Raw genomic sequence first — 14341 nt, 5'->3', positions numbered from 1 at the left:
GCTGCTTGGCTCATGCAGGTGTACAACAAAGAGCTGGAGAGTGAGTATGGCAACTTTGAGGATTGGCTTCACACCTTCAACTTGTACAGAGGAAAAGCTGGAGATGATCACGAACATGCCCTGGATGATGACAGGATTGTAGGCAGATTCAAGGTAGGAACACAGAGTGGAAATATCTGTGACTGAACAAGCTCAGATGCTACCGCCATAATGATCAAACTCAGTTGCCAAAGATTTACATAAAGAAGGCAGCCATTTAACATACCTACAAATCAAGCATACAGAAATACATCTAGATTCAATAAAATATTGGATGATTAACTTGTATTTAATCAAATAAGGTCAAAGTTTTCTACTCTTAGAGAATAGAGTAGAAAACAGTGACTGTTCTGTTTTTCAGGATTCAGTTAATTTATACATCTCTTATGATGACTGAATAGTAGTAGCACTCAAAATATTTAAAGAATGTGCTTACTTCTACTTCTGTGTGGCACTGCAAAATTCTTGAAGGATTTCTGGTAAACAAATGGTTTATATGCATAAATTGACTTTGAACCACACAAGATACAACGTTTAAAGTTGCCTCTTTGAGTGGAAATATCTGTGACTTTGCTGGCTCGAGTAATTTTCCTTGCAATTTGTCTATCTCTTTGTGATCCAGGGCTCTTTATGTATGTACAAAGTACCACTTTCTCAGGAGATCACAAGAGAAGCTGGGTATGATCCCAATATGGGGATGTTCCAGAGCATTCCGCACAACGACCCCATCCACGTTCTTGTTCGTGTCTATGTGGTCAGGGTGGGTGACATTCTTGATGTTGGAATCAATCCAAGAGAGATTTAAAAATGCATAAGACATTTTAAATGAATATTCTTTTTACTTCCTTGTCAGGCCACAGACCTTCATCCAGCTGATATTAATGGGAAGGCTGATCCATACATCGCCATTAAGCTGGGCAAATCAGAAATCAAAGACAAAGAGAACTACATCTCCAAGCAGCTCAACCCTGTATTTGGCAAGTGAGTGGAGAAAAAGCTACTTTTAGCTCCTTATAGTTGCTGAATTTAAATGGTAGAAGTGAGATATGGTGAAATTATTTTTCCCAACTCTCCATTTTTTTAATGTATCAGTATGTATCTGCTTCTTCACGTTCAGATCCTTTGACATCGAAGCCACCTTCCCCATGGAGTCCATGTTGACAGTGTCTGTCTATGACTGGGATTTGGTCGGCACAGACGACCTGATTGGAGAAACAAAGATTGACCTGGAGAATCGCTTTTACAGCAAATTCAGGGCCACATGCGGCATTGCGTCCAACTATTCTATGTGAGTAGCTTTATACTTTATTCTGTGAGTCATTTCTCCAGCTGTTTAGAGTTTTCTGTTCTTCAAAACGGAATGGAATATGGGTGTAAAATGTATTAGTACTGTAAGTGTTGTGCTGTCCAGCCTGGGAATACATGCTGCTTTGTGATAGCTGAAGATCTTTGCTTAGAAGCTAACAGACCAGGCCTGAAAACAAAACTCAATTTGTCATTTATGCTTTCACAAGCTAGTGCTTTTGCTGCAGAACAACACAGGTTTCAGTAACAGAAAGTTAGAAACATTGTTCATTAAATCTCTTACGTGCATTTATTTCAAAATAGGTGGATTTTCCCCATATTTCAAATATTTAGACGAGTTGAATTTGTGAAAAGCAACTGCAACCCCAGCCTCCAGGTTGAAAAAGTGGTCTCTGGTTGAAATCTTAAAAGCTTGAAAAATCTCTGTTATCTGTTGATTTTAGGCATGGTTACAACATTTGGCGTGATCCTATGAAACCCAGCCAGATCCTAGCTAAGCTCTGTAAGGAAGGGAAGATCGATGGACCTCATTATGGGCCGGGAGGCAAAGTCAAAGTCGCAAATCGAATCTTTACTGGACCAACAGAAATAGAGGATGAAAATGGTAAGAATTCATTTTTCTTCAAAAATTTTGAAATCAATGAAAGTACTTGTACAACTGTTGGTTACAATATTCAGAATTACAATTCAAACATTATTCAGTGTGTTGTCTTAAAATTGTGTGCGATTTTTAGCTTTTAGTGTTTTCGTGCTTCAGTTTGTACTTTGGTATTTGTATTAATGTTGCAGGTCTGAAGAAGCAAACAGAGGAGCATTTAGCCCTGAGCGTGTTGAACCACTGGGAGGAAATCCCAAGAGTCGGCTGCAAGCTCGTTCCTGAACACGTGGAGACCAGACCTCTTCTGAACCCGGACAAACCTGGAATCGAACAGGTGGGATCGAATCGATTGGTCAAGAGCTGTAAATAAAACCACTCTGGTCATTACAGATTTCTTTTCTCTTCCATAAAAGGGGCGACTTGAGATGTGGGTGGACATGTTTCCAATGGATATGCCCGCTCCTGGACCTGCAATTGATATATCCCCACGGAAACCAAAGAGGTTGGTACTGAGAACAACAATAAGCAAATGTTACCTTGAATATTTATGAATTCCACTTTTTATTATCGTCCTGATAACCATTCAGTCAAACAGATTTATTTAGGGCTTTCGAAGTATTTAACAGAGCAATATTTATTCCAGATTAAATTCTGGTGAGTTCTTTTTTTGACTAGTTTTGTCTAATGCAGCTTTTGTATGTACATTTTAACATTAAACATAAGTGCAACTACATATGTTTGTGTCCCTCCTCCTCTTACTAGATATGAGCTCAGGGTGATTATTTGGAATACTGATGAAGTAATACTGGAAGACGATGATTACTTCACTGGGGAAAAGTCCAGTGACATATTTGTGAGGGGGTAGGTACGGCGGGACAAGGCAGCCTAGCCTCATCCCGTGGGTGTGAGCTGTATGTTTTTTTTACTGTTAACCATTATTTCTTTTTGTTTTGTTTCCATCTTTTCTTTTTCTGTGTGCGTGATTGTGTCATGTCTGTTGTTTGTGGTGTGTCTCCTGTCTGTTGTCTTTTCTCTCCACTCCGGTTAAAACTCTAGTTTTGAGCTCCGTGTTATTATTTGGAACACTGATGACGTAATTCTAGAGGACGATGCTTTCTTGACAGGAGAGAAGATGTCTGACATCTATGTCAGGGGGTAAACACACCTTTCCATCGCATGGCTCGAGGAAATTCCTTGCTTCCCTGCTCCCAAATACCTTGATTAATATCTCTGTGACTCTTCCTGTTGTAAAGCTACAAGGCGCACGCAAAATTGCTTGTTGCAACCACTTTTTCTAACACAACAAAAAGCAATTCCTACTGAAAAAGTACTGCAGTAAGGACCAAACCTCGATACATGTTGACATTTTACATTATGAAGAGAGTAATTTAACGTAAACCTACTGTGATACAGCTAGATTCAATTGAAAAATTTTAAACCATTAGCTGACTAACTTGTATTTTATCAAATAAGGAGGCGATTATAGTGTGCTTTCTGTTTAGACGATAAAAACTGATTCAGAGACTGTTCTGTTCTTCTGAATACCCACGTACTGCATCTGAATTTTATTAAAATACACTATTTGATCATGTGGGAAGCAAAATATCATCATCAATAAAAACTAAATCAATTCGAAAGATTACAAATAACATGTACAGATTATGTCTTAGTGCAATTTTTGGCTGTGATCATTGAAGCTTATATCATGTATTTACAGTGTCAGTAGGCAGCTGTGGTATTGTCAGGTCACCAGTTCATCACAGAGCCTCTTAGACACATACAATCTTTGACACACACTCTTTCCCAAGAGCACTTCAGATTTTCTATTTATATGCGTTAAAGTAAAATAATATCTTTGCCCTCAGGTGTCTGAGAAAAGTTGTCTTTAGCTTAAGAATTAAAAAAATAGATAAAGCTTCATAACTCCTGCAGCAAAATCTCAGAAGTCAAAGAAGAAAAAAGTGTTTTTTACTGTGGCATATTGTTACATTTCCCTTCAGAGTGCATCGAAAAAACAATTGATTGATAGTCTTAACTCAGATCAGAGTAGCTGTGTGAAATGTGGGGATATATCTGCTCTAAATTTCTTTCTACAGTGGTTTGGTCCTCTACTGCATATTACTGTATATTTAAGGGAGTTTTGAATTTTTAGATTTGAAAAAGAAAAAATGTCTTGCATGGAAGCATACTTTCTTGTACACTCACCAAGCACTTTATTTGGAGCAACATGCTAATACTAGACACCTCTTTTTTCTGCTTAAAAATAAAAATTACATCTATTTGATAGACATGAAGGAGATTCGATGTATTACTTTTTCACTGTACCTCAACAGAACTTCTTTACATAGAAATTGCAAGATGGTGATACTCATATACTCCAGTGACACTCATAAGCATAAGTATCTTTTATCTGCAAAAAGTCTTTTGTTTCAATGATTGAATTCTAAAACAAATTTGGGAGTCAGAATATTTTTAGCTTATATTCTGGTTTTTTTTTATAACATTTGCTGTCTTGATTGACAAATCTATTTATTTGCCTCAACCAGTTCAGTCATTCAATACCACTAATCAAGTATTTCCTCCTGCAGTCCTGCTTCTCACAATGCAGTTAGAAACCACCCATTTTTAACAGCAGCTCTGTTCAATCCAAAAGGGGCATCAACAGTCAAAGTGCATAAAAGTTTTCTTCATTTTCTTATTTAAGGAAAACAGAAATTTTCTAGCGTTCTCTCAATCATGTACATGTGTCCCTGATGAAGTGCTTGGTCATTGTATGCATGCATGCTCGAATGATGTCATTTCTGCAGCCTGGATTTGAAATTAAGAACTTATTTATTTAAGTAGGTTTTGCTGCCTCCTCACTCTTCACAATAGCCAGTTTTTACACAGCTGATGTCACCTGTGACTCTGTTGTCCCTTGACTTTACCATAACACACAGTGCAACATCCTAAATCATTATAGCAGCTGGCCAAGCAAAATCATTGTATCTATGACAAAAGCACATCTTGTGATGTTAAGGGTTCCAATGTAGACTGGACAAAATGTGGAATTACCATTATGTATGGATTTAAGTTTGAAGAATAGAGTGTTGTGTTTACAGATTCCTCTCTTGGTTGCATTTTTAATAAGTAGCATCTTTAATTATAAGAAAAAAATGAATGGAAAACAAAAGCAGGATTTGTTCTAATGGCATTTTTCTTAAGATTATGAGTTTACTACCTTGAAAATAATTTTTTGTGGTAATTGTGTGATTATGACACAAATATTCATAATTTTTGTGTTTTCAATATTAAATATGGAAGTCATCACACTTGGGGATAATCTGCAGCATTTATGCCGCCCCCAGACACATGTCGCCCTGAGCGGTTGGTCATGTCACCCATATGAGAAACCATCACTGCCAACAGAGGCATGTTTGTGTAGTTTAATGTTTAAACATGGGATGCTGCATGTCTGGTGTTATGATGCTACTTCGATGCATAGAGCCCACTTATAACTCTGTAAGCCCCACACACTATGACAAAAAAAAAATCAAATTAAATAAACAAAACCTGTGTTGGAACCCTGGATGTTTCAGATGTAAACAAGGCTACCTCCCTCTTTATCCAAAAAAACATTTCCTGATGCTGTTTCTCGCCTCCACCTATTACCCATCCTGTTATAAGCATCTCAGTTACCAAATCGAACCACTTTGTTTCATCAAGATTCTTCAAAGATGGCAGAAAATTGACCTACCTATTGGTGTTTTTGAGAACTGAGAGAGCAGCTCTTCTTCTGCCCCCCTGACTCATGAAGCCAGTCTCACTCAACTGTTAATGAAAACAGCTACTTTGATATTTGAAGCTTTAATTTCACCAAACAATATTTTAAATACATCTTCCTGAGCAATTTTTTTCATTTTTAATTTTTATTAACTTTAATTGACATTATGATGAAGATGTTAAATCTGATTTATATTTCAGGAGCCAAAATTGCCTTTCTTCTTTCTTTTTTATTGGACTGGTTCATTTAACAAATGTAAATTGTTAAGTACGGCAATAAATTTTATCCCAATCACTAAGCTGATATACTAACCAACTGTTGCAAGTTTTTATATGCATGATCTTTATAATCATCAAAATCTCTTTACATATCATATTGCTTTGGAGACCTGCCTCACAGCTTCTTGTTTCACTGTCTCCAAAGATGGCTGAAAGGGCAGCAGGAAGACAAACAGGACACAGATGTGCATTACCACTCCCTCACTGGGGAGGGCAACTTCAACTGGCGCTTCGTCTTCCCATTCGATTACCTCGTGGCTGAGGAGAAGATCGTCATCTCTAAGAAAGAGTCCATGTTCTCCTGGGACGAGACTGAATACAAGATCCCTCCTCGTCTCACAATGCAGGTCTGGGATGCCGACCACTTTTCTGCTGATGACTTTCTCGGTAAGGACCGATATTGTCTTTTATTAGAATAAGTGTTAAAAAATCGAGTCATACTTTGACTTTTTAGATTGAAATGCTGTTGGGACATTGTTTTAGTTTTGCTGTTGGAGAGGGATATCTTTAGACATAACTCTCTGGATATACTCAAGAAATGCACTCAAGGATTTTACTCAGTCTGAAGGGGAAGGAATATTTGTTGCTTTCAATGTGTTTCATGGATTTTACATTTTTTGGGCTTTTAACAGTAATGCTGCAAACTAATTTATCTGAGAGTGACATCAGAGTCTGACTGTTGTTAATATCACCATTTTCCAGGGGCTATTGAACTGGACCTGAACAGGTTCCCTCGCGGCGCAAAGACAGCCAAGCTGTGCAACCTTGACATGATCCGAAATGAGCAAGAGCTTCCCACCATTTCTATCTTCAAGCAGAAAAGGGTCAAAGGCTGGTGGCCTTTTGTGGCACGTGACGAGAATGACGAGATGGAGCTCACTGTAAGAACATTGTCATCTTCAGAAACAATAAATACTTCATAAAATAATAGCTAGAAATAGGTTATTTCTATTTCAAATAGCTACTACATAGAAAGCAAAATGGAAAATGGAAGTTAGAGTGGATAGAATAACTATGAAAGTGAAAAACCGTTTTGGCAAAAGAAGGGTTTTTGAAAAGCTTTTCTGAAAAGATATTTTTTTTATAGTTTAGCCGATTTTGGAAAAAACTTAAAAAATATTATCCAGACTTGTAAAAGGCAACAAATGTGTTTTCAGGGTAAAGTTGAGGCTGAGCTTCACCTTGTGACTGCAGAGGAAGCAGAGAAAAGTCCTGTGGGGCTGGGGAGAAATGAGCCAGACCCACTGGAGAAACCAAAGTAAGACTTTAAATTCATTGAATCCATTTTTTCATAAATACAGTACAAACACTGGCTTTTCCAGTTAGAAAGTGTGTGGATCGTTTTCTGCAACTACACTCAAAGGTCTCTTTAGCTTTCCTTTTTTGGACATTCATTCATGATGTGCAATAAGCAGTGTGTCATAAATCAAATTCCAGATTACTTTTTTTTTTTACCAACACTGCTTTCTGCACTGTTAAAAGGCCACTGTTACACACTCGTTTCTCCTCCTACCATGTCTTCAACTGTGTCCCTGTCTCTTCCTCTCCCCTCGTCCCTTCCCCTCTTTTTTTGTGCACACAACTCACCCTTTACTCCCACTCTCTGCCTCATCGGCTCTCCTATCCTTCCTCCTCCCCTGCTTTCTTTTGAAAAGCCGTCCGGATACGAGTCTAATGTGGTTTCTGGGCCCTCTGAAGTCACTTCGTTACTTCATCTGGCACAACTACCGCTGGCTGATCCTCAAGGCTCTGGGGCTGATACTGCTGCTGCTCATGCTGGGCCTCTTCCTCTACTCCATCCCTGGCTACCTTGTCAAGAAGATCCTGGGGGCCTGATGCGCTGGTAGCCTCTGCCCCCTCTTCACTGTCTCTGATGGATTCAGCTGTCTTTACTATCTCCTCTTGTTTTGTTTTCTCTGCTGTCTCCAACCTTTGTCTCCCTCTACCTTAGAATTAGATGAGTTTACACTCATATTGTCTCTTGTGTCTTGTTTTAGTGTCTCTTGTCAGCAAGCGCCATTGTACATCTCATATGTATCCACCTGACCTATTTGGAACAGGTGTTTTAAGTAAAGTGTTGGATAAATGGTTCATGAAAAGGAAAGGAGTGTTTCAGGGTCACAAAAGAGTTTGATTTGTAAGGTTACTCCTCTGTAAAATAAGAAATATTCTCAGGTTTCTTTTATGGAAAAAGAAAGTACACCCTATTAATTCTGGGTTTTTGACATACCTGACTCTAAAATTATTGTGCTATAACTACAAGTAAGCAAAACAGACTATGGGTTTAATATTGTTATTTAAAAATATAAAGCCAAAATAGAAAAGTCATATCTGAAGAGCAAAATAATTTAACAACTACTAGAACCACCTTAAGAATCAATAACCTAAAAATGGTAATATTCGTTTCCTACGTTGTTGTGAATGGACTCTTCTTCTTGGAGAGTCAAGAAGGCTCTCCTGCCTTCTTGACCAAATTTCAGTTATTAGAAAGAAACAAAGTTCAGATGTTCTGTGGCAGCAAGCCACGCTCAAATTATTCTCCACCGTGCTTTACAGTTGGAGTGAAGTCTTGGTATTGCTTTTTGGCCAAAAATCTTTCCTTTGGTTTATCCTTAGTATTGGAATTCACTCATATGCAGCTTTGCAAACCTAAGTTGTGTTGCCATTTTCTTTAAAGAGAGAAGATGGGAACCCTTCCAAACCTGTCATGTTGTTGAATATTTTCCCACCTGTCTTGAATCTAATATTTAACATGTCAACTGGGGACATGTTGACTATGTGATGGCATTTTTGCATTTGTCTCAAATTATATAAGCCTTGTAAATGACATTTATGCTTCTTTTAAAGCCTTGCTCGCTGCAGGTTCGCTAACTTGAAAAACCTTTGACTCCTTAAACTGAATTAGTTTGTAGATTATTACATTTTAGCCTAATAGATAATAAACAGTTGTTACTGAAAACCAGCTAGCTTAAAAAAAGGGAATTATTTAGACTGAATCAAGTCTCTTTTGGGTGTGTTAGTTTGTATTTGTGAAGCTACCAGAAAGGAGTGTAGAAACAATGCCAGCTGTTGGAGATGTTGCTCGGTCATCTGTGCATTTTTTACCCATCTACCCATTTTTACCAAATATTATTGTAAAGCTTTGACTGTGATTTGTGCTTTTGTTTCTCTGAATCATTAGATCGATATGAATGCAATTTGTGAGTAACCTGTTCGACTCACAACTGCAACGTTTCTTTCAATGCACTAATGCAGCTTTCTTTTCTCCCATTTCTTCATTATCCCTTTTATAACCCCTTCCTCCTCCAACCCTCAAATCCAATGATTCCACCTGCATGTCGTTTCCAACGTTCCCACTTCCATCCCATCAAACCTTCATCCAGTCGCCCAGACACCACCTTCCTGTGGTTCCTGAGCCCGCTGAAAGCCATCCGCTACCTGGTGTGCAACCGCTACAAGTGGCTGATCATCAAGATCGTGCTGGCCCTGCTGCTGCTCATCATGATCGGCCTCTTCCTCTACAGCATGCCAGGCTATCTTGTCAAGAAGCTGCTGGGAGCTTAGGGCAATGCTGGGAGAAAGGGGAGGATAATGGGAAGGGTGGGGCTATTAGGGGATCCACTACTTGTAGGAAAAAAGACTCTTCTCATCAAATTAACTCTAGTTTTTGTAACACTACCTACTGAACTTCATCCTTGAGCTGACTACACAGCAATCTGAAACCATAAATAACTCCTGATTTATGCTTCCGTAACAATATTTACAGTGAATGTTTCTTTACCCATTTGCACAGTGTTTTATTCATTAACAGCAAAAACTGTCAGGTTAGTTCAGGAAATGGCTTTACAATTCATAATTTAGCTGCAAAAACACATAGTACACTTCAAGTAAAACTGATGTCTTTATTTTATACTTTTATAGTTCTTTATATTATACCGTCTATTTATATTTTATCAACCATAAGACCCATGGGGACATTTTATTTCATAGAACAAAGCGAAATACAGTGCTGTTTTTTTCTCCTTTTGAAATGTTTCAGGTCATCAAATAGAGGCTGATGTCATGCAAAGATACCTGAATATATATAAATAGCTGTTTCAAAATACTAATTTTATTTATAGAACAAAAAAGTGAAAAAGTAATCACCATAGTGGTGAACACATGAACTAAGTGTGATCAATCAATCTTTTTAGGCTAATTTCAATTACAGGCTGAATTCTGGCAGAATGATAAAGTCACTTTAGTTGTAACCGTACAGACAGCAAAAAGCAAGAACGTGTTAAAAAGACATTTCTAATGCTGGTGAACCAAAATTACTTTAAGAGAGCATTGATGGTTCATCCAAGATGTCACAAAAACAACCCAAAACAATATCTAAAATATTGCACACCTCTTTTGTCTCCTATAATTTTGGTTTAGAGTTTTTCTTTCACTGATCATGAAATCATCATTATTAACAGCTTTTTATATGTGTTTGAGTTGTTCAATTGAGATAAAAGTAAAAACCAGACAAATTTTTCAAGTGGCAGCACTGTATATTTGGAGACATCAAAATCTTTCTAGCTTATCTTATACTTGGTTATTGTTTATAAATGCTACAAATAGGTTTAGAGTAAAGTGTTGCAATTTTAACTGATTTGTGTAGTATGCCTATTTTAACAGCAATACCTGCGTAGCTTCACAATAAGACCTACTGCGTGGAAGAAAACAGAGTAATCGCAAATATAGTTTGACCAGATCGGATTTAAAAGTGTTCAGAGTAAGAAACAAATACTTCAGTTTTCACTCTTGTCAAGTAGAGGCTTCTGTGTTAATCTGCATGCATCGTTGTGAAACGTGACCGGAGAGGTCATGTGTGTTGGCATGACTTGTCCTTCCAGCTCGATGCAAACCAAATCATCCATCCTGTTGTCTTTAATGTTGCAAATAATGCAAAGATAAGTTCATGATATGATGCAAGTGCATTTGGAGCGTTATAGGACGTGAGAAATTTGCAGCCTGTCTATAATTCAAATGGCATTGTATGTGATGTCCTCTTTGAACTTTATCTGTGATTGACCTCATTTGTGTTGCAATCTGTGTACTACCAACTACAGTTATGGTTTGCACTAAACTTGCCTGTTTTTTTGATGAATTTATGTATTTATATGTGTGGAAATGTGTGCAATATTTTTGTTTGTTTTAAAATTTGAAATAAACTGAATTCCATGGACAACATATTGTAAACTTATTAAAATGAGAATTTGTAACTTCAGTGTAGCACATGAAGTTACAGCAGAAGAAATTAATTTTTTTTAGATTGAAGGCCTTTGAAACCTCATAAAATTTCCTGATTATTTTTTTCTAGTATGAATTCATAGTGGGGGGATGAAAAAAGCTGATGGGAGAAACATTTTGATATGGCACAAGCTCATCTAGAAAGATCATGTGAATAGTTTTTGCTTACTTTTTAGATCATGTGCAATTCATGTAAGACCTTTACACCAATTTGTCATGAGGATTCATTTCATTCTAAATTGGGTCTGTTTATTATTTGTTTGACCTGCTATTTTTTTAGAGTGAAATGTTCAAACAGCACATCATTACAAAGACAAAAGACAGAATTGATTGCAAGATTATTGTGGATTTTCTCCATTTTATTCAGGTTCACATCGTGCATACAGGTCCAAATATATTTAGTCTAATTTTTGCACAAATATTTTATTTTTAAGCTTTGAAACGTGATACAGAAGACTATGAACAGTGATTTACCTTGCTCTGTGCTGCCATCTTGTGATGCTTTTTATTTTATATCTATTGCTTGTTCCTGGCTCATTTTGTTCAAAAGTAATTTTTTTTATTTTAAATTTTAACTATCTATTCGTGAAGAAAATGTAAAACAAAAACTGTATCTTAACAAAATACTTTAATAAAAAAATAATAATGAATGTTTTGTGCAACTGTTAACTAGTCCAACCTTTCTTAGAGGTGATGTAAGGAATTAAATAAGAGAATTTTTCTTACAGGGGTATTTTCAGATAAAAGGCATATAATTTATACTCATATGCATCTTAAATCCCTACAGCTCTAGGCAAGATTTCTAGTCTACACATTACAAGTTTTATGTATTGCAGCCTTAGAAAAGATGACTTGCATCTGAGTAACATCATAAATGTTCATAGCACATCAGTGCTACTGAACTTTAGGTGGCACTACAGTTCTTTGAACGACAAACCAACCTCAGTGAAGGGTTTTATTTTCAACAGCGGTGTGTTTGGAGCACATGTCGCAGCACAAGCTGCATAATCACAAACAGAGCTCCAAAGACTCACGTGCACAACCTTTTTCCGACTAATAAATGTCTCCTCAAGCTGATGGCAAGATGCGGTCTGCCTGGTTGCACACACAAATAAACCTCCGCCCGGGTCAGATGTTCTTGCCCTGAAGAGTGACCCCCCTCCCACCTTTCCCTGCTCTTATCCCTTCAGGGAATCTCAGCGCTCTTTCTCCCTTCAAGTGGTCTTGGCTGCCGCTGAGCCGCAAGGGATGCAAGTCAGCAGGCAAAGGTTTCTGACATATGATCCAGCATCTGTGATGTCACCAACAGCTGACTTGTCTTAAGACCTTTGAGAAAGGGGGCTCTTGTTGCCAACAAACCCTTAGCTGGAACTCTTGGTGCTTATGCATCAAGCTGCAGCGATTAGAAACTGAATGACTGCTATTAGAGAGTGATTCTATAATCTATCTAATACCATAAGCTAGGGCTTGACAGACTTTGACCCAACTCACAGGTGTATAATATGTCTTATTCAATCTGCATATGCTCTCAAAGAGTGTGTGTACAACTTGTTAATTCCTCCTCAGGGCAAAATGTTTATGCCTTGTTCAACAAAGCATTTTATTCTTCGCACGGGGGTTGAGAGGTGTGTAATCTAAGCCTGACCTTTAGCCAGTTAACTAACTGACAGCTTAGAGTGTTGTTGGTGGATGGGGTTGCATAACATTGTAAATCCTAACTAACTCTTAATATTGGCATAATGGAACGTGGACTGGCTCCGTCAGAACATTGGATGTACTTTGCAGAATATGGTAGAGTGGAGGATGATTGCAGCAGAAAACACAGAGGCATGTAGTCTAGAGGAGGCCGTGACCTTGCCGAGATAAGAGCAAAACATGGAATTTAATAATTGGGGTTTACTAAAGGAAAAACAGGAGGCTGGGATCATTGACAGCATGGCAAGCTTCTCTCTGCTCCTTCAAATATGGCCTTGTCTCAAGGTAACGTGGAAAGCAAAGCATGTTCTCTGCTATCTGCAAAAAAGAGCTCAACACAACTGTTGTCTGAATTTTCCCCTCGCTCACTTCTTTAGATATTAGAAGTGAGCGAGGGGCTTCCTGATTGAAGAAATTAAATGTATTCACCTTCTAAATTAAGTTGATGCACGATGTCTGTGCAGATGAGACCACTTATGCTCTCTTACAGTCATCCTGTTTTAGCTATTTACATCCCTTAGGTTTGAGTCATCACTTTAAACATCAACATTCTTCACTTCAGCTTTAGTCCTCACACTTCAGAGTTTCCTCCGGAGCTTTGAGTGAATTACCAGGTCAACACGTTCTCTAAGCTGAGAGCTAAAGACAAAGGAATGAATGGATTAGCAGAAAGAGCATTTCAGTGCCTGAGTGAGCATTTAACTGTTAGAATATTCTAAATTATTACAAAGTGCCTCGCAAATGTTTTAATTCCATGTTACATCCGCAAATTATTTAACATGACAAACTAAAACAAAAATGAACAAAATTGTGTAGTAGAAATAAATGAATATGTGTTTTTTTAACTATTTTACAAATTAAATATTTAAAAGTTGTACATTAGATAGAGAACATCTGTAAATATATATTTATAAGTCGTGCCACAGATTTTGAATTGTCTTTAGATGTCAACTTCGACAGAACCACTAATACTTGAGAAAGCTACCTTTATTGAGCAATTGAAAGTTGATAATAAGAGGAAAACTAAATGCCCTTATTGCCTTTATACATACAAAATGAACAAAAATATTCTAACATTTTCTTAACAGGTTTAGGAGAAATTGGACTCTTTGATTGGCTTTATACCAACTATTTGTTCTCTTGAAAAATGTGTAAAAAGCCTTAAAATAAATGCATCTTTTGCTGCTGTTGGACAAATTTTAGAAAAATCTAACCTTTAATTTGAATAAAAGGTTAGATTTATTCAAATTAAAGGTTAGATTTATGAGGGAATGAGGGAATAAAAGCATATTAAGAAATAATTAATTTTGAACAAAAATACTTGATGAGGCAACACTTTACCAAGGTCTGGAGAAAGAACAATCTTCTTCAGAGGAAAGTAAACTG

The 14341-nt window shown here is 37.3% G+C and overlaps 1 protein-coding gene across 6 annotated transcripts in view; it reads left to right on the top strand.

Moving 5' to 3' along the window:
- The window catches only part of otofa (otoferlin a), a 66077-nt gene extending 54167 nt beyond the window's left edge, over window positions 1-11910 (top strand). For 3 of the 6 annotated variants that reach the window (XM_055021410.1, XM_055021411.1, XM_055021409.1), the window contains exons 36-47: window positions 19-153; window positions 662-799; window positions 893-1020; window positions 1157-1327; window positions 1788-1948; window positions 2134-2276; window positions 2356-2444; window positions 2705-2803; window positions 6129-6370; window positions 6686-6864; window positions 7141-7241; window positions 9367-11910. In XM_055021410.1, coding sequence (XP_054877385.1) covers window positions 19-153; window positions 662-799; window positions 893-1020; window positions 1157-1327; window positions 1788-1948; window positions 2134-2276; window positions 2356-2444; window positions 2705-2803; window positions 6129-6370; window positions 6686-6864; window positions 7141-7241; window positions 9367-9547 — 1767 coding nt within the window. In that variant the 3' untranslated portion in view covers window positions 9548-11910. Of the gene's footprint in view, window positions 1-18; window positions 154-661; window positions 800-892; window positions 1021-1156; window positions 1328-1787; window positions 1949-2133; window positions 2277-2355; window positions 2445-2704; window positions 2804-2998; window positions 3098-6128; window positions 6371-6685; window positions 6865-7140; window positions 7242-7638; window positions 7827-9366 lie in introns of all 6 variants that reach the window. The other 3 variants (XM_055021405.1, XM_055021406.1, XM_055021407.1) reach the window with 3 other exon arrangements.
- The last annotated feature ends 2431 nt before the right edge of the window (window positions 11911-14341 follow it).

Source organism: Poeciliopsis prolifica, unplaced genomic scaffold (genome assembly GCF_027474105.1).
Source record: "Poeciliopsis prolifica strain line A6 unplaced genomic scaffold, Auburn_PproV2 SCAFFOLD076, whole genome shotgun sequence".
NCBI classification, from domain to species: Eukaryota; Metazoa; Chordata; class Actinopteri; order Cyprinodontiformes; family Poeciliidae; genus Poeciliopsis; species Poeciliopsis prolifica.
Note: the sequence above shows the minus strand (reverse complement) of the source record. Positions and strands in the feature narration are given on the sequence as shown.